At 56.4% G+C, this 24,207-nt stretch overlaps 1 protein-coding gene across 1 annotated transcript in view; it reads right to left on the bottom strand.

Moving 5' to 3' along the window:
* CHD6 (chromodomain helicase DNA binding protein 6) overlaps positions 1-24,207 on the bottom strand; it is a 56,126-nt gene that overhangs the window by 7,591 nt on the left and 24,328 nt on the right. The window contains 20 exon segments of the mRNA XM_056353254.1: positions 1,191-1,382; positions 2,066-2,512; positions 3,212-3,418; positions 3,700-3,848; positions 4,434-5,999; positions 7,165-7,373; positions 9,456-9,675; positions 10,361-10,418; positions 11,151-11,211; positions 11,480-11,609; positions 12,309-12,412; positions 13,353-13,442; positions 13,874-14,033; positions 17,270-17,469; positions 17,869-18,071; positions 21,380-21,490; positions 22,702-22,881; positions 23,279-23,443; positions 23,991-24,158; positions 24,160-24,187. Coding sequence (XP_056209229.1) covers positions 1,191-1,382; positions 2,066-2,512; positions 3,212-3,418; positions 3,700-3,848; positions 4,434-5,999; positions 7,165-7,373; positions 9,456-9,675; positions 10,361-10,418; positions 11,151-11,211; positions 11,480-11,609; positions 12,309-12,412; positions 13,353-13,442; positions 13,874-14,033; positions 17,270-17,469; positions 17,869-18,071; positions 21,380-21,490; positions 22,702-22,881; positions 23,279-23,443; positions 23,991-24,158; positions 24,160-24,187 — 4,648 coding nt within the window.

Here is a 24,207-nt window from a genome sequence, read left to right as displayed (position 1 = left end):
TTTCAATCTATCCCACCTGGAGAGAGGACACCTGCCCTGACAGGGGAGATCCTGCAGGGTGGCTAGGGCACTGGGGGCCTACTGGGAGCAAGAGGTTCACCAGCAGCATGGCCAGACTAGGCAAGCTCCAGCAAGCCCCCACAAAGTCAGGGGCAATGGGAAGGAGTGGGAAGGCACCTGCTCCATCATCTGACTGCTTCTTGGAGTGCTCCTGGGAGTCTGGCCTTGCATGCAGAGCTGCATGTATCTCTGGATTTTGAAAAGCAAGGGCCATCCTGCCTGAGCAAACGCTGGTCTCCTCATCTTTCATCTCTTAACAAGCTCCAGAACACTAGTGCCTTGCCTGTACTCCAAGCTCCAGGGAATCCCTGCCTCAGGCACGCAGTCCTCCAGGACCAAGATGTAGTCATGTAATTACCACATTTCTTCCTGCCCTGTTTTACAACCCACGCTCTGCCTACCACATGGTCTAATATGCTAAATAAGCTGAAACCTGAAGCAAACCAACCTGTGAAACCAAGAAGTGGATGCTTACGAGATGGCAAGAAGAATCAGACAGACTTTGCCCCCCAACTCTGCCAATCTGCTTTCTGACAGCACCCATGGCCGTGCAGCCAAGGCCTTTGCAGTGGCTGCAGCACAGCTGCCTCAGCCCAGTTTTTAAAGCGAGGTGGTTTCCTCTTGCCTGGGGACCTTATTTAATACAACAGCACTGCCTAAAATGCCCTCAGGTGAAAGGGAGCAACACAGGCAGACCCCGAGCATCCCAAATCCTTTTTCCCATTTTTCTCCCCATCCCTGGTGCTTCTGGAAGACACTGGACTCATTGTGCACTGGGCAGATGGATGCACTGGAGCTGGAGACTGGATCTTGGGGCAGGAGGACCCTCCTGCTCAGCAAGTCAAGCTCAGCAAGTGCCTTTCACTGCTGTACAGGGAACTGTGCTCACCTCCCAGACGTGTAACGAACCTTCCACAGAGCCCTGATGAACACCACAAGCCATGGTACAGGGGAAAAGGTTGCATTTTGAAACACTTTGTGGAAGGCCTGAATTCAAAAGCAGCTGCAGAAAATCTAACACAAAGGGCAATACACAAGGCTGACACGGGCGCGTGCACATACACACACCTGCGCGCACGTGCGCACACACACACACGCGCGTGTGTGTGCACACCAAAGGCCACCCTTACTGTGCCAAAGCCGGGAACGTCAACTGTGTAGTCAGACTGCTGACGGAGCCAGTCGAGGAGACTCTTATTCGGGACAGCCTTCTCTGCTTGGCTGCCTGCAGCTGGGACTGGCTGTGGAGTTGAGGTAGCAGCAACCGGCCCATCAGGGAGGGGACTGTTCTGAGAGGGCTGTGGCTGGTCTTCCTGAACATCCTGAAGTGGAGGGAGGAGAAGGGAGAGCCCGAGGGAGGAGAAGGGAGAGCCCATCAGCAGCATGTGGTGATGCACAGGCACCCAGATAAGCAGAGCTCCCAAAGCAGGTCGTCTGCTCCCATCACACAGATTAATCCACATATTCTCAGTGGCTGTTCCTTAAATCACTACCCACCACCACATTACACACATTACAGACAGCTGGGAGATGCTTCCGAACTCACCTGGAAACACCCTAATCACCATGAGGACCAACTTCCCCCCAGATCACTCCTAAAAGTGGTGAAGAGGGACTGATCTTGCTCCCAGAGCCCCATTCTTCTTTGAGTGGATCCCAGAGCAGAAGGAGAAAGGGTGCAGCAGGCTCCTGCCCACAGCTCCAGTGCAGTCCAGGATCCTTCCTCGTGTTCTCTAACCCTAGACAACCTCTGAGGTGTGATAGCTGCTCTTGATAATGCTTAGCAGGACTCAAACACTCAGGTGGAGTGCTGCAAGACAGAGGGAAACCTCCCTTCCTCCCTGAAGTAGTATCTGCTCCTGCCTGCTCCAGCACAAGCCAAGCTGTCCTGGGGGGAGGTCCCACATTGTCATGGGCAACAGAGCTTGTAGGGGAGAGCTGGACCATCAGACAGATCATGCTGACTCCACTGGGGCCATGTGAAATGGGGGGAGCATCAACCCACCTGCAGCCTGGCTGGAAGAGGCCTCTCCTTCAAGAAGATGAGGTCCATCCCTTCTACATTTTTTCTCCTGCCCCGTCTCCTCCTCATGGCAGCATCGTCTCTTCGGAGGCTGCCATTTACAATTTGTCCTGTGACAGGATGGATTAACCCTGCCTGGAGGATGCCAGACAAGTCCATGCCCAGGGAGCCCTGGAGGGTGTTCACGGTCCCCAGTTTGGGCATATTTGTGTTCAGGGGGAAAGGAGAGGAGTTCCCCGGGGACCCATCAGAGGCTCTGGACAAGTCCACCGCTGCGTCACGCCAGCCATTCAGCACAATGGGAGGATGAACATGGGTTGCTGCTAGCTGCTCCAAGCTCCTCTGTTTGGTATCTCTCTCCATCTCGAATTCATAGGGCCTCCTGTGCTTCCGCTCATCCTTTGCCATGGCAGGGGTGAGGAAACCTTCCTGCATATATCAAAGCCATGGAGAGGGTTAAGGCTGCTCACGCAGTGCCCAGGGACCACAGCTCTTCAAACCAACACTGAGCTAATGGTCAGGCTCTTCTGCATGCACACAGCAGCCCTGAAGGATGTCCTTTCCCTGGGCACATCACACCTCTCTTTCCCTGTGTGGGGACAGTGCAGGAGCACCCTCACACACACTTCAATCTCCCAAGGTGCTATAACCCTGGGTGCTCTGCCAGCTGCTGGGCAGGCAGGCTTGGAGTCCCAAGCCAGCAGCTTCTGTCTCTGCACTGTGTCCAACGGTGAGAGGTGAGAGAGAGCTGGTCACTGATGGGGCAGTTCCCTCTCCTGCACCCTTTCCTTTAGGACACCAGGGCAGTGTCCCCTTTTCTCCCTCACCACTCCAGGTGCTGCAGCGGTGACTCTGGAAGCACCTCTACAGCTACACATGCTACAGAGCTGCTGCAGAACAGCTGCCTTCCTAGGAGGGGAGCAGGGCTGGTGGGGGGCTGAGAGTATGGGGACCTCATCAGGAGCCCCCAGTGGCGGGGACCAAGTGGCTTAAGCCACGTGTTGTACACCACAAGTGGCACCAAGAGGCAGTGAAAACTCAGGCTCTGCTTGGGAAACTCCTGAGCACTTCCGAGCAATGCTTCACCCCAGAGTCCCAAGCCTGTCCCTGCCTGAGGCCCCCCCTCACCTTTTGTACCTGTGAGATTAACACCCCGTTATTGTAGCTGGGATCAGGGGCTTCTGACTCGGCGAAGCTGTTCCTGCTGCCAGCACTGCTGGCTACTGTTGAAGCTGTCAGCAGGCTTTGTGTCTCGAACTGCTGGCTGGAAGAGGGCCACTTGCCCTTCAGGATGGCATGGCAGATGTTGTCAATGCGGTTGATGATCACACGGTCCTGCAAACAGAATTGGATGGTGGCAAGCTGGGACTCGAATGACTAATGCTGAGATGACATACACGAGTCAAAGACAAACTCAGCCCTGATGACTTCAGCTTGGTGGGGAACTGCTTTGGGGTAGGCATGTCCACAGCACAGGTGCTTGGGAAGAGCACCCCAATTAAAGCATCCATGGGGAGGCGTGTGTGAAGGACCAGGAGGCAGGGCTGGGGCTGTGTGAGCCACTGCTGTTCACAACTACACAGTAACACTTGCAGTACAAATAGTGTTAAACTCACCTTAGGCCACTCAGAGAAGGAGTAAAGCGTCTTTTCCTGCAGCAGCTGGGCTATGGTTGGTGCCCGGGCATCCTGAAGGTCATCAACCTCCCCAGGCAGGACAGAAGCAGAACTCTTGCTCTCTTCCTCCAAGTACTTCTCTGGACCATCTGAGAAAGCGACAGAGAACAGAGCCCATCACCACCCTGCCTCTCTTGCCCTCTCAAGCCAGGAGTAACTCCCCTGACCCTCCCACCCCAGGCCCTGCTGTCTCCACAAGGGTCCCATTCCTCAGCCAGCCACTCCCAGAAACACAGGAGCCCTGGGTCACAGCAGGTGGCCCACACTGCTCACGGAAGGCCAGCTCTCCCCTGGGCTGAGCCTGGGGATCCTGTGTTGCAGTGGCCCCCACCCCTGACTGTCCCCATAGCCTGGGCAGGTGTAGAGGAGGGCACATGCGTTTCCAGAAGGAGCTGCTTGCCAGGCAGTGCCCTGTGCCAGGAAGGGAAGGGCATCCTGCATTCCATGGGATGCTCACAGCAGAAGGGCAGCTGGGGCTCAGGGTCGGGGGTTCAGACTAGTCCTGCTGTCAAACACAGCCACCAACACTTTGTTCTGCAATCGCATCAGCTACAGGGACCCCAGCTCCTGTCTCTACAGGGAGGTGGCTCCAGGGGCTCTGCAGGCAGGACACCAGGTCCCTCCCACGCCAGCCAGAGGTGACTGTCAACCACAGGGAGCTCTCAGGACCATACCTTGACACTGGTTACTGCTGGCTTTCTCCCCCTCATCTCTGTTCTCACACTCTTCTTGCTTCATCCCCTGGGGCTCAGGGTGCAGGGCCTCTCTGCAGCCTGGCTGCCCCTCAGCCCCCCGGCCCCAGGCCTCCCCCCTGGCACGGGTGGGCTTTGCTCCTGGGGCCCCCAGCAGAGGTGCAGGCAGGCTGAAAGCCTGGCTCTGAGCCTGAGCCGGTGAGTGCTGCAGGGTGCTCTCCTCATCCAGGCCATGGTCCTCCCTGCCCTCTGGCCCAGGCTCCCGCAGCCCTTTGGGTGTCGCCAGCTCCAGGGACTCTCTCTCTCCATTCATGTCTTCTGGGCAAGTGTCCTCAGGTGTGGGGAGGCCAGAGCTCTGCTCCTCGCCCCCTGGTTCATTAGCCTCGGGATCACAACCAGCCCTGGTTTCAGGACCGCTCAAGCCTTCCACAACATCTGCTGCTGCCTCAGAGTTATCATCGTCATCTTCTTCCTCCTCATCTTCCTCGCTGTGGCTCTGACTTGGCCCTGACTTTGCCTCTATTCCTTTCTCCTGCAGCAGATTGATGAACCTCTGCTCAGGAGGAACCTTTATTTCATAATTATGAAGACTGGTACTGTAGAGCCCCATGCTTATGACCCCTTCCACGGCACCATGCTCAGGCAGCACTGTCTCAGGGCTGGCGAGGTCTCTCTTCTGCTGCAAGGCTTCACAGAGCTCTGCTGGGATGCTCTGCGAAGGGTCGCTTTCAGGGGTAGAAGGTGAAGGCTCAGCTTCCTCATTCTGACTGTCCATTTGGTCACAACCCACCTGCAGACCCTCTAGGAAGGGAGCCTCTTTCATGGCGTCTGCATCACAGCTGGATGGATCCTCATCCCCCTCTAGCTTGCCCTCAGAGAGTTTAGCAATGCTGCTTCCAACGTCTGTGCAACTTGGGCTGTCTCGGGCAAGGGAGCTCTGCTCGCTGTTACAGGCCTTCTCATCGTACATCATGCACACCAATGAGTCTGGCAGAGAGCTCTCATCAAAGTTACTGGAAATGATGTCCTGGACTTTAGACATGAATCTGTCACAGTTTGCATCTGGCGGACTGCCCCCAGCCTGAGACATAGTGTTGTCTATGGTTTCTAGCTTGATCTGACTCTCGGCTTCATTCTCCAGGGGTTCGCAAGCCTGGTCCACCTGGCTGTACAAAGGGGAACTGTAGAGTTTGGAGTTAGTCTGGTAAAGGCAGCACAGAGTTTCTGGGCCTGGGAGCCCCGTTCTTTTATGCTGGGCATAGTTCCTGTATGCATCTAAAAAAGACAGCTGGGGGTCATTCATGATGTAGTAGTCGGTGCGATTCAGGCCATGCTTGGCGGTGCCGATCAGCAGGTCCCGATCATGTTTGCCACACTCCCACCACACCGGCAGGTAGAGGCTTGGCCGACACAGCTTGAGCCGCTCATGGAGCTGCGGACACTTGAGCACCTGCTCGCGCACCTTTCGCAGAAGTTCGATACGGTAGAGGGTTCTGGCAGCACGTTCCTCCGTGATGGGCTCCACGTAGATGTCGGGGTCTGGGGGACCTACAGCAGGGACAGAAAAGCCAGGGCCCCATTATACAGACTGATGTTCTCAGAGGCAGTGATGAGTTAAGATGAGTCTTAACTCTTGCTCAGACTGCACGTGAAGTGGGGGGAGTGCTTGTAGCCACTGCTGAGGCTACTTTTCCCAGTCTCACCACTTTCCATTAATTTGCCTAAATGACTAAACAGACACACGGGAGTAAAATCCCTCAACTTTAGCAGCTGGATCAAGAGCGGCACTCAGCTGCAGAGGATTTCAGAGTCTTGTCTGAACTCTGCTCCACCAGTGCCACCAGTGCTGGAGCTGCCTGGACCTGCTGGCACAGCAGCTCCCTGGGGTCTGAGCCTCTGGTAGCCCTTCAGCAGCTTCTCAGGGAAGGGAGTCCTTCAACTCACGCAGCTCTTTTGATGAGGAACACCCACCTAAGGCATTAATACACACATGCAAGGAACTGCACCTGAGACCAGACCTCCTGACAGATATGAGACAAAATCCTTTCTGCTTCTGTCAGAAGCAAATCACCTTGTGCTTAAATAGCCCCAAAGCAGATTTTCATCTGCCATGTCCTGCATGATGCCAATGCACTGGGGCTCTGCAGGGCACTCTGACAAAATGGATGCCCTGTCTGTTGGTCAGGCTTCCCAAGCCTCCTGCAGTGGGTTCAGACTCCCTCTACCCTGTAGCAGAGCTCTCTGGTCAGCTATGCCACAGCAGGGGCACTGTGCAGACTCTGTCCAGTGCCAGCAGAGAGATGTTCGGAAAGAAAGCAGCTATACATATCACCCAAACAATCCCAAGCTCCAGTGTGGAGGAGATGTGATCTGCTGCTTCTCTACTTCTCCTCCCTCACATCTAGAGGTTGCCGTCTTGTATAAAATTGGTTGTGATTTCATGGGAGAGCTCTGTGAGACCTGTGAGAGCAGGGGCTGGAACCCACAGGGCTGCCCTACCTTCCCATTGTGCTGGGGAGGCGGTACACAATGGGTGACAAGGCAGCCAGAAATGCACATGGCTTCTGCAAGCCTTCTGCCTGCCATCTTGCTGCCTCTGTCTCTGAAACTCTGCCCTTGCTCTCCTGCTCCACAAGAGCAGTGGGACCTTTTCTAACCTATGGCTACATGGACCTACCATTACCCCTCCACAGGCCATGCAGTTTCCACTCACCATCCTCTTTCCACAGTGGGAGACCACAGACATTCTTGCACATGGCCACAAAGCTGTAAAAGTACTTCTCCAGGCTCTCATCTGTCTTCTTCTCCAGTCGAGAGATCGCTCGGAACTGGGCCCAGTCAAAGACCTTTTTCTCCTGGTCATAGATAACCCCAAAGGAGGAGACAGTGCGGTAGAAATCTGCCTGTTCCCTCCTGGTCCACCTGTGGGACGGGGAGGAGACATGAACACGACTGAGACACATTCTGGTCCCAGCATTGGCAAGGCACCAGGCGGAGGCTCCAAGATGACCATCTAGTTACTGCCCATGAGTTTTGGGGGAGCTGCCAGGAGGAGCACACCAGGGAGATCACCACAACCCGAGATCCTCTGCCTTAAGGCACATAGTGAGAAGCAAAGGCCATGGGTACTCTGGCTCTTGGCTCACTGTCAAAAAATCACTCTTGACTGTTTGAAAAAAACACGAGATGCAGCTCCTGGCTGTGCTGCCAAGAGAGCGCAGGCTCCAGCAGCTTCTATGGAGGCACAAACCCATCTCACCTACTTGCTTCCTGCAAGTTGTATCATCACCTCCATGGAAAGGCCAACGGAGAGTTGAAATTAGTACCAGGAATTAGAAAGGAAGGTCCTGCAGGCAGAGCTTTCTTCCAGAGGGAAACTGGGACTGGGGTTTGTTGCCTAAGGGTCCCAGTAACAAACACTATCCACCCTACTGACTCCTGTGGACTCCTGGGTGCCCAGGGGTCAGTGTCACCCCTTCCCCACTGAAGGAAAGCAGCCATGGTGATGGGGGCTTTCAGTTACAGCACTGTTCGAGCACAACTTCCATTCTGGCTTGGACCCTCTGAGCTTTCACCTCATGGGTATCACTCAAAGGAATGATCTAGGACAGAGAAGATGAAAAGCATCTTGGGCAAATACAGCCCTCGGCAAACAGAGAGCAGAGAAACAGGTCACAGAGAACAGACCAGGGTGCAAATGGCAGGGCAAGCACAGGAGCAGGTGACAGCACAGAAAGATGAGTGCTGTGGGCGAAAGAAAGCTTAAAGTCAAATCTCGGCTCCTCTGAATTGCAGCTCTGAGCCAGCACCAGCAAGCAGCTCAGACATGTCAAGGGAGAGCAGACAGGGTGACAGCACCCACAGCACTCCCCAGCTGACCAAAATACATAGACCAGCATGTCCATCCCTGCTCCCAGGGGCCTGAGTCCTCTGCAAGTGATATGTGATTCCAAAAAGGAGAGTAACAAGAAGAAAGTTAATAAAAAAATCAATGATCCAAACCAAGGAGCCCAGCAGGGAGTTTGTTGAAAGGCCTCAAGTTAAAGACTGGTGGGAAACTGCTCAAGACACTCCTGCAAGGAGACCCAAAAAACCCCAATGCCCACAGAATTAAAGAGCAGGAAATACCAGGCCGCTGTGGTGCTCACAGCACAACATGCCCCCACCTTGAACAGGGGACGGTACAACTGGAAGGGGTCCAGAGGGAGAAGGAATATCAGTGGGCTGGAGCAGCTTCCATACAAGGAGGCCGTGAACAGAGAATGCAGGGCAGCACTGATACCAAGCAGTTATATGGGTTCCTTCAATGGGGACAGGTTCACAGGAGACAAAAGCCATTGAGGACTACTGACCGCAGAGAGTCCTTGAGGTTCAGGAAGTCCCAGGGCTGCATACTGGGAACTGGAATTGAAGAAGGCAGCATCACCCTGCTGCAGGCCCTCCCCGGTTTCTGCAGAGAGCCACTCAAAGTGCCAGGATGGCCTCAATGTCCTTTCACTTACTGGGATGGAAATGAAATGGGAGCACACTGCAACCAGGATATGCCACCACTGGGCTCCTGAGGTCACGAGCAGGAGGCTAACGCAGAGGCATAAGAGTCATGAGGGTCAGAAAGGCTAATGCACATGGGCTGTGACAGGACTCATCCATCAGCCCTCATCTACAGTGCACAACACTGCTCAGCAGCACCCACTCTGCTGGGGCTGGGGGGTGATCCCTGGCCCAGCAGACACTGGATTTGACCCTAAAGAGCTGTCTCCTTGCTTCCTTTCACCATGTCACCAGCTGCTACCCACAAACTACAGTGAAGGCTGCTCCCTGGCTGGGTTGGCTGCCTGAGCCACCAGGCTCCCTCACGGCTGGGAGCAGTGTTCCCACCATGCAGAGGTGCATGGGCAGCTGGCTACCCAGACAGCCATGGTGGCATCTACCTGGGTAAATCCAGGAGGGCAGGGATTTCAACTGGCCTAAATGAGCTTTGGAAAGGATGCTCTGCTGTGTTACCTCTTCTGCATTTCTTTGTTCACCGAGTCCATCTCAGAGGCTCTCCTGAACATCTCGTCCTGCAGCCAGTATCCATGGTTACCAGGCATGAGCATCTCGGCACGAGGAGGCAGCTCTTTGCGATTGCAGCGCTGGTAGACGGTGACAAGCCTCCGCAGTCTGGCTGTGAGAGCAGATGAGACAGGCCAGCAGGATCTGTCTGAGTCGGAGCCATCCTGGGCTTCAAACATCAGCAAGGACATTAGTATTTAATGCACACTCAAAGCCACAGATTCCTGCATCCCTCTGGCTGCCTCTGAGAGCTCTCTCCTGCCTTCCCCCTCCCATGGGGTACATGAGGGATCACAGTCATGAGCGGGTAGCTGTGCTGACCATCCCTGGGTCTCTGCACCTCAAAAGCTGCTGATTCACAGCCTCACCATTTCTGAGCTTCCTTTAGAGAGAGCCCAGAGGCAGTACCAGGGCAGAATGATGGCACTGGGCTAGGCCATGCAGGGGGGAGGACTGCACCTCCCCATTCAGCAGCAGGGCCAGCCAGCCCATGGCATCCACCAGCACTGCCCATTGTAGAGACCCTGCACACTCATCTCATGAAGGCAGCTGCATGGACAAGGGCAGGCTAATGGCTTCTAGTCACCCCTGGCTGGCTTTGGCTGGAAACTTTTTCACTGGCTGTCCTGCCATAGGGCCCATCTCTGGGCCACATGTGACTCTGCATGGGGGTGCCCTGACCAAAGTCTGCCTGGGTTAAGGTACCTCACCCCCCCATAGAGAGCGGCTCATCCCCCTCAACCCAGCAGAGTGTCCCTCCCACCCCACAGCACCGGCCTCGCCGCTCTGGCTCCAGCTGCGCCGTGCCTGCTGCTGGGAAGCCATGGTCCACGCTACAGTTGACACAGCCTCACCTGCCACTGGCTCGTCCCGCTTCTCACTGGCTTCGCCCACCCCAGCTGCCACAACGTCCTGCAGAAAGAAACCATCAGAGAGGGCTCTCCAGTCCCACAGAACCTCCTGTACCCACAGCCCACCCAGCCCTGGCAGGGTACAAGGTGGCAGGATGGGCAGGGCTGCATGCTCTGTGTCCTCGGGCTGCAGTTGCTGGCTGCCCTCAGCACACGGGATCCGAGCAGCACAGACAGGGGAGATGACGGCTCAGAGGGGCAGCGCTGTCCTTTTTTGGCTTGGAGGAGGGGGTCCACCACAGTGACACAGGCTGCAGTGCCGCTGTGCAGACAGCAGCAGTGTGACAGCCTCTGCTGCTCAGACGAACCCTGCACCCTCCCATGCAGTCTTGTTCACTCTCTTCCTCTCCCCTAGGACTATTTCTTTTGGGACATCCCCGAATCCTTTGCCAGGGTCCCACGTGGCTCCTGAAGCACAGTGTGACAGCCAGCACCCCTGGCCATCCCCAGCCCTCAATATCCCTCAGCTCCCACGAGGTGGATGCTGCCCAGGTCCACATGAAGAACACAGCAGCAACAGCAGAAGCTGTGCTCCAGCAAGCAGAGACAATGCAGACAGCACGAGGCAGAGCCCATGCATGGAATGGCAAAGCCGCCACACAGCAGGGTCACTGGTACCGCTGGTTCCCCCATGCCCCGCAGCAGAGCTGACAGAGCCAAGCCTGCACTGCAGGGCAGCAAGACAGGCCTGGCAAGAGCAGATGGTGCATGGACCACCGTGAGTCCCACTCACCTCCTGCTTTGGCAGCCCCTCCAGCTTTTCTCCACTGCTGTCTTCCTTTTCCATGCTGCCCCTGGGTAAGAGAGTGAATTAGTCCCTGGTAGTGGCAGCACAGCCCTCTTGGCTGTGGGAGAACTGGTGCTCGTGCCACCCCCCCACACCTCACACTGGGGAGCCAGCTCCCCACTACTTTCTCCCCTGCCCACTGTGCTCAGATGCACTGTGCTTCCTTCCTCCTCCCTGCGCATAGCCCACTCCACAGCACTGCCTCACTGCCAGCATGGCCCCCAAGAGTGAGCCAGACAGCCCCCCTGGAGAGCTTGGCTCCATCCCCTACCCACCTTTCAGCAGCATCCTGGGCTCCATCGCTGACACCCTGCTCTGCAGAAAGCAGCTTCTCGTCTGGCATGCCCACCTTCTCCAGAAAGCACAGCGCCGGGTCTGCCCTCATGGCATTGTACCTCTCGTAACCTGCCAGCCGCCACAGGCCATCAAGAAGAAAGACAACAAAAAGCCAGGCCTGAGCCTGGTTCAGGCAAACCTCCTGCTCTGTGGGACACAGCTCCCCACCTGGCTCTCACTCTTTGTGCTGCTGTGAGAGCAATTCTCACCCTCAGAAATTCAGAGCACTTTCCCAAAAGCTGCTAATTGCTTTGCAGCCCCTGGGCAGCAGGCAGAGAGGTCAGTCTTTCCATCCTACCAGGCAGCCCTGCTCCGTAGGCTGGGTGCACATAGGCTGGGTGCACGGAACTGCGCACTGCATCTGTGGCAGGCTGCAGCTGGAAGCAAACAGCCCCACGCCTCCTGGAAGCCACAGCAGGACTTCATGACAAGGCTGAGGATGCCCAGACAGGCTCTGTGCCTTCCTCCTCACCCTCAGGTGGCAATTGCATGCTGCTCCTGGCAAACTAGAGGAGTCTGCCACAAGTCCAGGCACGGCCACCCTGGGCACCGCAGTGCGCCTATTCCACCACCCAAATGAGCTGGCAGCAGCGCAGCTGCCAGCACCTGGGGAGAGCTGCCTTAGCACTGTGTGGCTGTGGTGCATGGCTGCAGCTCTGCTCCCCTTGCACTGACGTGACATCCCCTACAGGTACTGGAGCTCTGGCCAGATGCTCCATTTGGGTCCCTCTCGTGCACTAGCACCCACCAGACAAGCTGGGTACACACCATGCTTGAAGACGCCAATAAGCAGGGATTTATCAGCTTCGGCATTCCACCAGTCCACCGGGATCTCCACGTAGTCAATGTCTGGCAGCAGAACATCCAGCTCCCTGTGGCAGACAAGGTATGAATGCCCCTCTCCCGGCCTCACCAGACACTGGAGCACACTGGGCACTGCTGAGCAGGGGCAGGGGGGAGACAGGAGCCATCACTCGCTGGCATGGGGACAATTAATGAATGCAAGGCTGGCCTAGGGCCCCACCATGGCCTGGCATGCACGCCTCCCTGGCCTCAGAGAGCTGGAGCCTTGGCTCTACTGCAACCCACTGCCTTTCCCATCCTCTTTCTCTAGGAGATGGGGAGGCTGCACAGCTCCTCTCCTCTCCCACCCAAGCAACAGCAAAGGACTGGAGATTCTATCTGATCTGAACAGCATCTCTTGGGGGAAACCAGCTGAAACCTACCAGCCCCAGAAGAATAGCAGGTCTGGTGGGGTGGGCTGCAACATCCCCTCTGTACAGGCTCACGCTGATGGAGCTGTGCTGGGGAAGGCAGCAGCCCCTACTCCTTGGCATATCACACACTTCTCTGAAGCACTGAGAGCCGAGTCTTTACAGGCTGCGGGCTCAGTGGCATTAACAGAGCCTGTTGGTCCCCTTGTCCTCTGTGCTGGAAAGGGACGGCAGGCCACAGCAATGGAGCACGCTCTGCTCTGAGGCCTGGCCCCCAGTCTCTGTGGGCTCCCACTTTGGATTAGAGGCCATGCAGGCTGCAGGGTCTCCCCGAGTGGCCTCAGCACGCCCCAGACTGGCACTGCAGCCTCAGAGCTGCTCCAACAGGGCTGCCATGGCTGCAGTCCCTGCTCAAGCAGAGCTGCCATCTAAGGATGAAGTTTTGCCTGAGCAAGGTCTGGGGATTTAACCATGGGGTCTGATTCACCCACAGCTGCAGCGAGCCCAGACGTGGCTGGGCTGGATGGCTGTGGAAGTGCTTGAGCACTGCCACCACCTCCCCGAGAAGCAGTGCAGGGGTTCACCATAAGGTCCCTACCTGGCAGGGGTTCCCTCGAAGGCTTTGTCTGCAGCCTCCCCCAGCACTTCAGCCTTCAGGTAGTAGAGCATTCGCACCCGCAGCAGAACCCTGTCCCGGGGCAGCAAAGAGGAACATATGCTAGCATGCAAGTGCTCAGATGCCAGCCTAGGGTCTGGCCCAACAGCTCTTGCTAGAGTGTTTGCAGGGGGATGCTCTGAGAGTCAGCAAGGCCAGGGAAACCTGCTCGACGCTGTGTTTCCCCACGTGGGAGGGCCCACCTTCTCAAAGCAGGATGGGCACTGGCCACGTGGCATCACACCACAGTGCCCAGCCCTGCAATCTGCTGGGGCCCTGTGGCTGGAGATTTGCTGTCAGGACATGGCTCCCATTAACTGAAGGAGCTTCTGAGAGTGGTGCAGCAGCTGGAGCACAGTGATCCTGCGTGGGTTGTGAGCCCTTTGCAGCTCCCTCCCACCCTCCTCATGCTAAAAGCCCTCAGCCCACGGTGTCCATGAGCTGGCGTGGGCTCCTGCACTCACTTGTTGCAGTGCTGTTTGAGGTGCTTCTTGTAGCTGTCATCATGCAGGACGACCTCAGGGTTGCAGGTGGCAAGCCAGTCCGCGTTCTTTATCTCAGGAAGCAGCATCTGGTTCTTCGTCTTCTTCCCCTTCCTGCCTCTGGGCACTGGTGCTGACAAGCCTGTAACAGCAAGTGGCAGCCAGTGAGCACCATGGGCACCGTGTGCCAGGCCAGGCACCACCACAAGGCATCTCTGGTGCTGTGGTGCCCAGACAGGGCAGCAGAGCCGGGGAGCTGGAGGAGGCTGCTGCAAAGCTCCTGGCTGCAGGCTGGCAAGCCAGGGTGGGGGAAATGCACATGGTAAACACAGAGCATGGGAGGCTCCGTCTCCAAGAAAAACTCAGGGATCACCACAGAAACTGAACTGCTGAGAGTTCTCAGTGCAGCGCTGAGCCCAAAGGATAACATGGCCCCTTGACATATAAAAATATCGCACAGAAGCACGCAAGTGACCTTGGTCCTGGGCACAACTCTTAGAGCCCTACCTAGACACTACAGCAAGCTCTGACGTTTACCCTATGGGGACAACAAAATGATTTGGGACAAGAGTTCAAACAAGAGACTCCCAAATGATCAAGGACCAGAAGACAATCCTGATGATCTGATCTGTAAGGGCTGTTTCCCATTCAGTGCATCAGGAGGAGGGCTGTGGGGGAACCAGATCACTGCAGAGGGCATTTACACTTGGTAAACATACCAAAGGGAAAAGGGACGCAGGCCCGGCTGGCTGACAAAGATAAAATGAGATCCCGTGGCTGGAGCTGAAAATTAAACACATTTTCAACCTTGAAATAACATGCAGAACGTGGAAACAACTCCTGGTAGGGTCACTATTGTTTGGGGTCTTCCAAGAGGGATGAGTTGCTTCCCTGGGCAGCCGCCTCCAAGGCAGGGTCCTGCGGATGTCCTCTCCTGCCTATGTGTGCAAAGGGGAAAGAAGTGCCTCAGCAACCCTGTCCCATCCATCTGGTCTTGTGACACCAAGGATGAAAAGAGTGTCACCGTGTCCCCAACACCTGTGTAAATTTTGCAGCTCCATGACAGGACCAGAGCTGCAGCCCAGGTGGCTGCTGGAGGCCTGCAGTGGGCACCAGGGCTCCTGTCCCCAGCACTGGATCAGCCTGACGAACTCTGGGCAAACGCTGTTTCCTCAGCAGCTGGGCCTCTGGAAGGCAGGACAGTGCTGAATCACAGCAGAGCTCCGAGCTGGGCTGCCCACATGCTGCGCTTGCCCCTTGTAGTCACGCAGATATGGGACTGAGAAGAAACAATCCCAGGATGTGCTATAGCAAAGGCTGGAGGTTTCTGCTGCTTCCTGCACATCAGGGAGGCCCAGAGCTTGTCTTGCCTGGTCAGCTCTCTGCAAACGTGGGTGGTACCTCAGGCTCCTTGGCAAGCCACAGCAGCACCTGCCACGGGGCTGCTCTGCACTGGAGGGTTCTGCTCTCCTCCAGCTCCTGAGGTCAGGCTAAACGGTTTAATCATCCCTCTGGCCAAGACCACATGGAGATTTCACTGGTGGGAAAAGCCATTCTGAAGAGGTCATGCAGAAGCTCCCAGTTGCTTCCCTCTGCTAAACATCCAATTTTTGTGCTGCTCTTGCACTCAAGCATTCCTGACCCTCCACTGAAACCACAGCTTGTTCGTTACTTGGTATTACCCAAATCAAGCTCGTTCCTATCAGCCAGTTTATTTCTCACTCTTGTTCTGGTCCCCACAGGGCTCTCAAGTCCAGTCCCAGCACCACTCTGGGCAGGCCATGTGCTCAGACCTCACACTGTAAAGCCAGTCAGACATTTCCAGACAGAAGGAAATGGTGATGCTGGGTTTTAAGTGCCAAGTAACACACAGTGTTCTCAGGGCTCAGCAACAGCACTACTCCAGAACAGCCTTTCCTGTGCTCCACCACCTCAAAACAGGAGAGCCAGGTCTCAGTCTGGCTCCCTGATGCCCAAAGCAGGCTGGAGAGTCCCAGCCTCCTCATTACTCACCTTGTGCCACAGATCACAAGTGCACAACTAGCAGCACACAGCCATGGTGCTCTGACCACTCCGAGGCAGAGCTGGGCCCGCCCCCACCCCCTGCCAGCCCTCCCGGCACAACTCACCTGTCCTGAAAGCCGCAGGATGCAGGCACTGTGCTGCTAGGTCAGTGCAGAATCCTCTGACACAGAACGGGCAGCAACCACATCTCCCACGCCACAACCTTGCAGTGATCCAAGATGCCAGCACTGGCTCTGTCTTTGTACCATTAAAGACAAAAGCCACTGTGGCTGCACGATGCTGTTTGCATGGCAGGCTCTATTAGCCATACTGCTCCAGCCCCAAGGGATGCCGACAGAGAGCAGACACTGCAAGCAGGGGGTGAATCTGCAGTGCCCTGCTGTCCAGGCAGAGCCAGAGACAGGGGCTGGAGAAGGCTCTGGGTGGTCCCTGTCAGAATCTGAGGATACAGTGGAAGCCTCCACGCAACAGAATGCAGACGCAATTACAGACTGGTCATGTGGTGTGATATGTGGCACTCACACATAATGGAAAATAAGCATACGAGTCCTCTGACCAGGGAAGGCCCAGCCAAACCTGAGATAAAGGGTCCTGCTAGATGGAGTCAGAGAAGGCAGCATCACCTGGGTAGGATTCTGCAATGCAGAAGTCTCAGGACAAACCAACACTGGATCTCCATGCGTCAGGGCAGGCACTGCAGACCAGTAGGTCTGGGACAAGAACCGTGATGAGAGGAGGCACAAGCTGGTGACCTGGCATGAGATGGCTGCACAGACTGCACTGCCAGCTTCCCCAGTGCAGCCATGAGTGCCACGCCTGGTGCTAGGGCTGGGATTGCCAACAGGCACAGGTAAGGTCCCTGCACAACGATCCACACCACGTCCTGTGATACCCTGAGGAACAGTCAGGCAGGTCTACGCTCTGAGTGGAATAAATACCCTCACATCTATCACCCCCAATGTGTTCATACAGTCACCAGCACCCCACAAGCTCACTGCCCAGTGTTTCCCTGTGTGTGGGAACCCTGACAGTATTCACAGGCCAGAGGAAACCGTGTGGGAGTGGAATGGCATCTCTGCTCCCACTACAAGGCGCTCTCTGCACCAGCCATGGCACTGGAAGCCAGAAAACAGCCTTCCCCACCCAGCTAGCCTCTGCTGCTGGCTCTGAGGGTCAGTGTGGAGGTCAGTCCCATGGCAGCTACCTTCTCTGTGCAGAGAGAGTGATGGTGCTCAAGCACAGCTGCTTGATGGCTGTTTCAGTCAGCTCTGCTTTGAATTCTGCAGCCTTGGACCCGTAGGCTGACACAGTGGCGGTGGGTACAGGTGCAATGGCAGAGAGAACACGCAATACCTGAGTGATTTTGCAGAGCCTGGTTCTGCCCGTCCTTCGTCGGTGTGATGAGATCCCAGATAAAACTCTTAATCTTCTCATCCCCCTTGTAGTGTTTGACGCAATAGACCAGCAAGGCCCGACAAATCATCTCCATGTCCTTCTCATTCAGGTGCCACTTGAACCGCCCATGGGTCAGGATATCTTTCCAGCGTCCCCAGCTGGAACAGAGTAAACATTCCTGTGCAACTAGAGACCTCACTGGCATCTCTCTCCAGGAAGCTCACTCAGAGGCATGGCCCCGCCAGCTCCCCTGGATAGGGGTGTTGAGCCCCCACAACAGCAGGAAGCAGGGAGGGGTGAGGTTTGCCCCGCACTGAACAGATCAGAGGCAGGAGCAGACTCTGGAAGCACCAACTGCCAGCTCATGCTTTGCCCCCCAACACTCCTTCCATCCCAAATGTTCACTTAGAGCCCAGGTCCCACCAGGAAGGTCACTGCTGGAAGGAGGGGACACTGCAAGCAGGATTGTCAGAAAGTGGCTGGGGCAGCGAGTGGCCCACGTGCACACTGGGGCAGCTGGAGGCTGTGGCCATACTCTCTGGGAGGGGATCACTCACCCGAATATGAGCAGATTCTTCTCCACGCGGAAGCACTCAGCCCGCAGGTACCGTCGTGTCTTCTCATTGAAGCGCCGTGAGCGTGTGGGTCGCTCATCCGAGTCACTGTCCAGCTCAGAGAACTCCATCAGCTCATCCTCTTCAAAGGAGTTGTAGTGTTTGGTTTGCTTCCGCACTCGGGGCCTGTCGATGACCAGGCTCTCCTATGAGGGACAGAGGAGAATGTGCTCAGGTATGGGCAGAAGCACCTGCCTTCCATCAGGGCACACTATGTCCTCTTCACATGGTCACCCTGCTCTGCTCACACCTCTGGTTTCCAGCTTACCAGCCCCGTGGCCAGCCACATCCTTCCCACTGGGATACCTGCATGCAGCTTTGCCCGCACACACGAGAGAACTCCTGGACAGCACAGAATTCAGCCTGAATGATGACAGCCGGAAAATCAGGCCCTCTGGGTGCAAACTGCTGAACACCAGCAGCTGATTCAGCTCTGAATCACACTCTTGCCCCCCTCCAGTGCTGCATGCACCAAATGCTGTGCTGGACATGGTGTAATTTCTATGTCAGGGTGGACAGGTGGGCTGGAAGAGGAAAGGCAGCTCCCAAGAAGGTGCAGGAGGGAGCAATATGAAATTAAATTGCATGTACCTGCCTCCTCTCCTTCCCCCTACCCTGTCGAATGAATCCATGTCATCTCAATCTGATGGATTTCACGCATGTGACACACACCCACCCACTCACCCACCCACCCTCTCCCATTCTCCTGCTAGAGCGGTGAGCTCGGCAGGGCCATGGGGCCTCGCTCTTGCTGCAAACACTGTCTCTACAGTGCTGCCGCCTTAGCTGGAATTGCGGCAGGCCCCAGGGCCACATTGATGCCAGCTGCAGCACCCTGCGCTCAATGGAGGAGCCGGCAGGAGGGGCATAGGTTGCAGCCGAGCCCACCAGCTCTGCAGGACCAGCAGAAAGATGAGACCCCATCTGTCCACTCCTGCCTCCCGACAGGCAGTCACCAAACCCTTCCAGCTCCTCAGTGCTCAGCTAGAGAGTTCCTTTTGTGGGCAGAGCAGGCAGCAGCCGGGAACAAGGATGCTGCCCCCACGAGATGCTCCCCAGAGGCACATAGGGAACGTCCAGCAGCTCTGCTACCAGGCCAGGAGAAGCCAAGCACTGGCTTGCCAAAGCTCCTGGGAATGAGCCAATTTGCCAATAAGGGCAAAACACAAGACTTCAGGAGCATATTTACAGTCTGCAATCCCCACACCCAGACATGGCGATGGGCCTGCCAGATTCACTTAATTTTACTTTTTGTTCCCATCCCTGAAGGCAGGGCTGCAAACGCTGATGGAGGAAAGAGTGGCAGAATCCAAACCTGTCCTTACTTGCTCCATTGAGCCAGGAGAAGCCCTGGGAAGCTCCCTTGATCCCTATTCATACAGAGCTTTTAGAGAGATTTGTTTCTAAAGCAACGTGTGGATATTGGGCCTGACCCGCACAGTCTTTGAACAACTCCCCAGGCTTCGGTGAACATTACTGATATTCAGTGGGATATGGAAAGGCAGCACAAGGGAACATTTGACACTGTAAGAGAGGGTAAGTACCAGCAGAGTTGCCCAAGCCAGAGCTCCTCTTGTGACACCCCTTATGCTGTCAGGGCCAAACCCAGTTGGCCCAGACAACTTCGCTTGCACCCTCTTGCTCAGAGGAGATGAGAAGTTGAGTAAGAGGGAGCGTCTGCAGGCACCACACAGGGCTGTGTACATCCCCTGAGGTGCTGCGCCCCTGGTAGCCCCCTCCCCAGCTTGCTCTGATCTAGGACAGAGCTGAGACCCAAACCAGACCAAGCATCCACACACAGTGATGCTCTTGACAAACCCAGTGCCACAGCCATGACATTCAACCTCCCTGCAACCTGCCTTCATCTGTGAGCACAAACGAGGAGGGGAAGCAGCATGGCACCTCAGAACCCTCACAGTACTGGTGTGTTCACCACAAAGAGCCATTTCTTCTGCAAAGAGGTGCTGCCTTCCAGCCACCAGCCACCACCTGCTGCAGCCCAGCCAGTACACAGCTCCCACTACAACACCACTTGCTCAGCAAGGGCCCCCAGTTCCAGGGGTGCCCTCATATCCATGAAGCCAGTGACAGGCTGGTACCTGAGGGTGCCAGTGTGCCTGGCACATGCCTCTTGATCATCAGTGTTGCAGCTCCTCAAAATCCTCCCGTGCTGCTGCTGAAACCCACACATTAAACATTACGAATACATCAGAACAGAGAAGTGTGGTTATTATGGTTGTTACCTTGGCATTAAACAGGACCATGTGATGCACAACTGATTGCAGGGACCTGCCTACTGAGATATTACCTGCTCCCCACCAGCTTCAACTAACTGCAAGTCTTCTTTGCTTCTAGGTCACTAAATGGCTGGACTTGCTGCTGGGTTAAAGGCTCCCTGAGCAGGCCCACGCATACTGTGGCCCTGCTAGGGGCCCAGAGGGACACCTGGAGAGAGGAGAGGGAGCCTGGGCCAGCAAGTACAGTTGCACACAGCACAGCTTCCTCTCTGCCTGCTGCTGGGAGAGCTGGTGTGCCCTGCTGTGTTTCACCATGACAAATACCACCTCCTTAACCATGGAGACCTGGGGTGGTGGGAGCAGGGGGCTGCAGTGAAATAAATGTGCCTGGCACTGTGAGCTCCAGGGCTGAAGGGGCTGGAGCATACTAACTCATGTCAGCTCACCAGGCCTCCACCAGAGCTGCCAGGCCAAATGCTCCCCTCTGCCCAGGTTCCAGGGCTCACAGGGACTTGGGTTTAGGCTGAGGTATGGTTACACAGCTTCCCCCAAGCATGGGAAGAGCCTTGCTCACCCCACCAATCCCCAGCCACAGCAAAAGCTGCTACTTGGGCCCCTTTGTGTCCTGCCAGGCACACAGCAGCTTGGCCCTGGCGTGCCTCAAGCTATTGAAGGTCTCTGGGCTTGGTGAGACAGCCAGGGATCCAAGATCAGAACTGGCATCTGGACAGCAGCATCGGGTCATCCTGGTACTGCTCCACACTGGAGCCCCAGCTGCCCAGTCTGCACCTAACTTGGCAGGCAGTGCGAGGCACTCATGCCTGCCTGTCCTGCGCAGAACTCCAACACAGCTCCAACTCATGCACAGGCAGTCACATTAGTCTGCTGGCTTCACAGGCATGCTGTTGTGCTGGCTGTTTCATCCTCTCCTCCCCTCACATGCTGCCAGCCCCAACTGTCGCCCCTTAACCAGGTCTGGGAGTAGCTGGGAGCACAGACTGAGCACCCTGAAATACCAGGTAGATGCAGCCCACCATGTGGTCAAAGTAATGGCGGCTTTAGCCAGCACTCATGGGTCAGTCTTCCCTTGCAGTAATTCCTGATGCATAACACATATCCCTTCACAAGCTCAGCAGAAGCATGCAGCTCCTCCTGGAGACCATGCCACGCGGTGTCAGACCAGCTGTGGGGCACACAGGCCACAAGCTGGATCCTACCTTTTCATTCTTGGCGTCTGTATCGAGCTCTGCTATCTTGGCCCACTTTTGCCAGAAGTTGGGGTCATCTAAGGAAATGTCAGTTCTGTTTCCCGATGCTACAAAGCTGGCCTGGGAGTGGAAGAAGAGGAGTGAACAGGGTGCAACCCACCATCCAGATGTGCCTTCCCCCATACAGTTCCCCAACACATGTCTACAGTGCACAGTCTTGCTGCCATGAGGTGTTACACCCCATGCTGATACATGCCAGAGGGCTCTTTGTTTGCTTAAGGGAGCTGAACCCCTCTATTCTGCAGTCCCACCTGATCCACTGGAAACAGAGCCTGGGCTGTGCCACCTGCAAGACGAGAAGGGACAGATGGCTTTTGTGCCCTCAGAGGACACAAGCACAGCACTGAGCTGGCTCCTTGGGCTCTCTCCTGTGGGGATGTCAGGGCCACTTGGCACACAGCTTCCCCAGCACAGCAGCGCCCAGCTTCAAGCATTGTGCAGGCCAGCAGCCTGGTCCCGCAAGGCTGGAGTCAGAGCTAGGCTGTGCAGCAGCAGGGCTGTGTTGAAGGTACCACAACTCCTTCCTACACCTCCAGCAGCCCAGGTCACCACCTGCACTTCTGCTTGGCAAAGCACCACACTGAGGCAGCACTGGTGTCTAGAAGGGCAGGGGAGGTGACAGACTGGATGAAATAAGCTCAACCCATGAAAAGAAGACCAGCCCAGCTCAGGACTGGATCTCACCCAGGCTTTGAACTTATCCATCCTCCCCAAGGAGAGGCACAACTCTGCCCACAACAGCACCAGGCAGAGGGTCTAGCTCTGGGCATGGCCTACTGCCATGGCAAGGAGTCCTCAGCCCATTGGAAGAGTAAGCCCTAAACCCTGCAATGCCCTGACTGCGACACAAGAGCAGCTCTGCATCCCTCCCCGCTGCCAGTGTGGTGACAGCGAACAGCCTGGCAATGCCCAGCACCTGGAGGACAGCCCCTGCTCTGCCTTCTTACCAGCTTGAGCGGCTTCAAAGGGAAAGTGGAAACTGGCAAGCTGAACCCTCCTGAATAGCCCCAACAGCACCCACCCAAGCTGGCGGCCCCCTCCTCAAATGCTCTGCTAACCACCAGTGAGACAGGAAACCACACTGCTGCCAGCGAAACCAGCCAGGCCTCACTCCTGGGTGCAGGAGGACAGGCAGGAGCTTGGCCTCCATGCAGACATGTCTCAACACACAGGCAAGAGGTCAGCCCCCCACTACTGCTCTGCATGCTCCCAGCGTGTCCCCTACCACCCTGGGGGGAGTCCCCCTTCCCTCCCGATGGAGCACAGCACACCTTGGCAAAGGTGGAGCCCTTCCCCTCAGACTGGATTGTGATGGTCTGAGTCCTGCGCTGGAGGATCTGATCAATGTCTTCCTCGCAGAACTTCGATCCTTCATCCTCCTCATCCATCAGAGCGCCATAGGCACCCTTCCGCAGCAGGTCCTCCACCTCCATCTTTGAGAGCTGCTGAACCTGCCCAAAACATGGGGGCATCACCAAACTGGCCAGCCTCCCTGGGAACTGCACAACAGGAGAAGACTCTTCCCTCTGCCTCGGGAGGGAGGGAGGGCAGAGATGCCCCAGGCCAATCCAGACCTCCTGATGCTACAGCATAGGCCACTTAAAATGCTGCCTGAGGGACTGTCAGGAATTTCCAGTCCATGTCACCCAGGCACAGCACCACATGCACCCCCTAACCCCGAGGCAGCCTGCCAGGCCAAACAGCAGCAATGCAAGTGTGTGGGACCAGGCTCTCCCTCCCCAGAAGCTTGCCCATGTCTCTGCTCCAACCTGGCAGTGACTTGCAGGGGAAGGAGGTGAGCTCTCCTGTAGTGCCTCCCACCTAGCCCCACTCTGACAGCCAACCTACCCCGTTCGTGCTGCCCTTGCGGTTGATGTCCTGCAACACAGCCTTATCCAGGCCCAGCTTCAGGCTGGCCTTGTCAAACATCTCCCGCTCATAGGAGTTCCTGGTGATGAGGCGATAGACTTTCACTGCCTTGCTCTGCCCGATCCGGTGGCAGCGAGCTTGAGCCTGGGAGTGCAGAGGGCACAGCATCAAGCACAGTGAGCTCGGAAGGATGGGGATCGTGTGGCTTGTGGCACCCTGCAACACCACCCACCACACACCCACCTGAGCCACAGTCAGCTCCCACCCACCAGAGCAGCCGCATCTAGTGCCTGTGGCTGACTTGGCAGGGCTCTGCCAGCGGGTGCTGGTTAGTGCCAGCCCTGCGCAATTGTGGAGCAGGAATCAGAGACCCCTGCACCCCCAGGCAAGGACATGGGGCTCAGGCTAGAGCCTTGGATCTCAGCAGATGGGGGCACCCAGCACTTCAGCCCCTCCAACACCAGGTATGGACAAAGTGCTGCCTCATCTGTGGCCCACTCATGCTTTTAGAGCCACACTGTGATCTTCCCCATGACACATCCCCTCTGCCTGCACTCCTGACAGCTCTCCCAGCATCGCACCCCATGCCCAGTACAGCTGGGTACTGCTGCCCTTCCCTCCCCAGCTAGCATGAGTGACGGGAGCCATGCCATAGGACCTCCTGGCAGCCTGTGCCACTCTGGCCCATTACCTGTAGGTCATTCTGTGGGTTCCAGTCTGAGTCAAAGATGATGCAGGTGTCGGCAGCGGTCAGGTTGATGCCCAGCCCGCCTGCCCGCGTGCACAGGAGAAAGACGAAGCGATCCGAGTCAGGCTTGCAGAAGCGGTCGATGGCAGCTTGGCGCAGATTCCCACGCACCCCGCCCATCAATGCGCTCATAGGTGTACCTGCTCAGAGACGGGAGAAG

This window comes from Falco biarmicus, chromosome 10 (assembly GCF_023638135.1).
Source record: "Falco biarmicus isolate bFalBia1 chromosome 10, bFalBia1.pri, whole genome shotgun sequence".
NCBI classification, from domain to species: domain Eukaryota; kingdom Metazoa; phylum Chordata; class Aves; order Falconiformes; family Falconidae; genus Falco; species Falco biarmicus.
The sequence above is the reverse complement of the archived record's forward strand: the minus strand, read 5'-3'. Positions and strand labels throughout refer to the sequence as shown.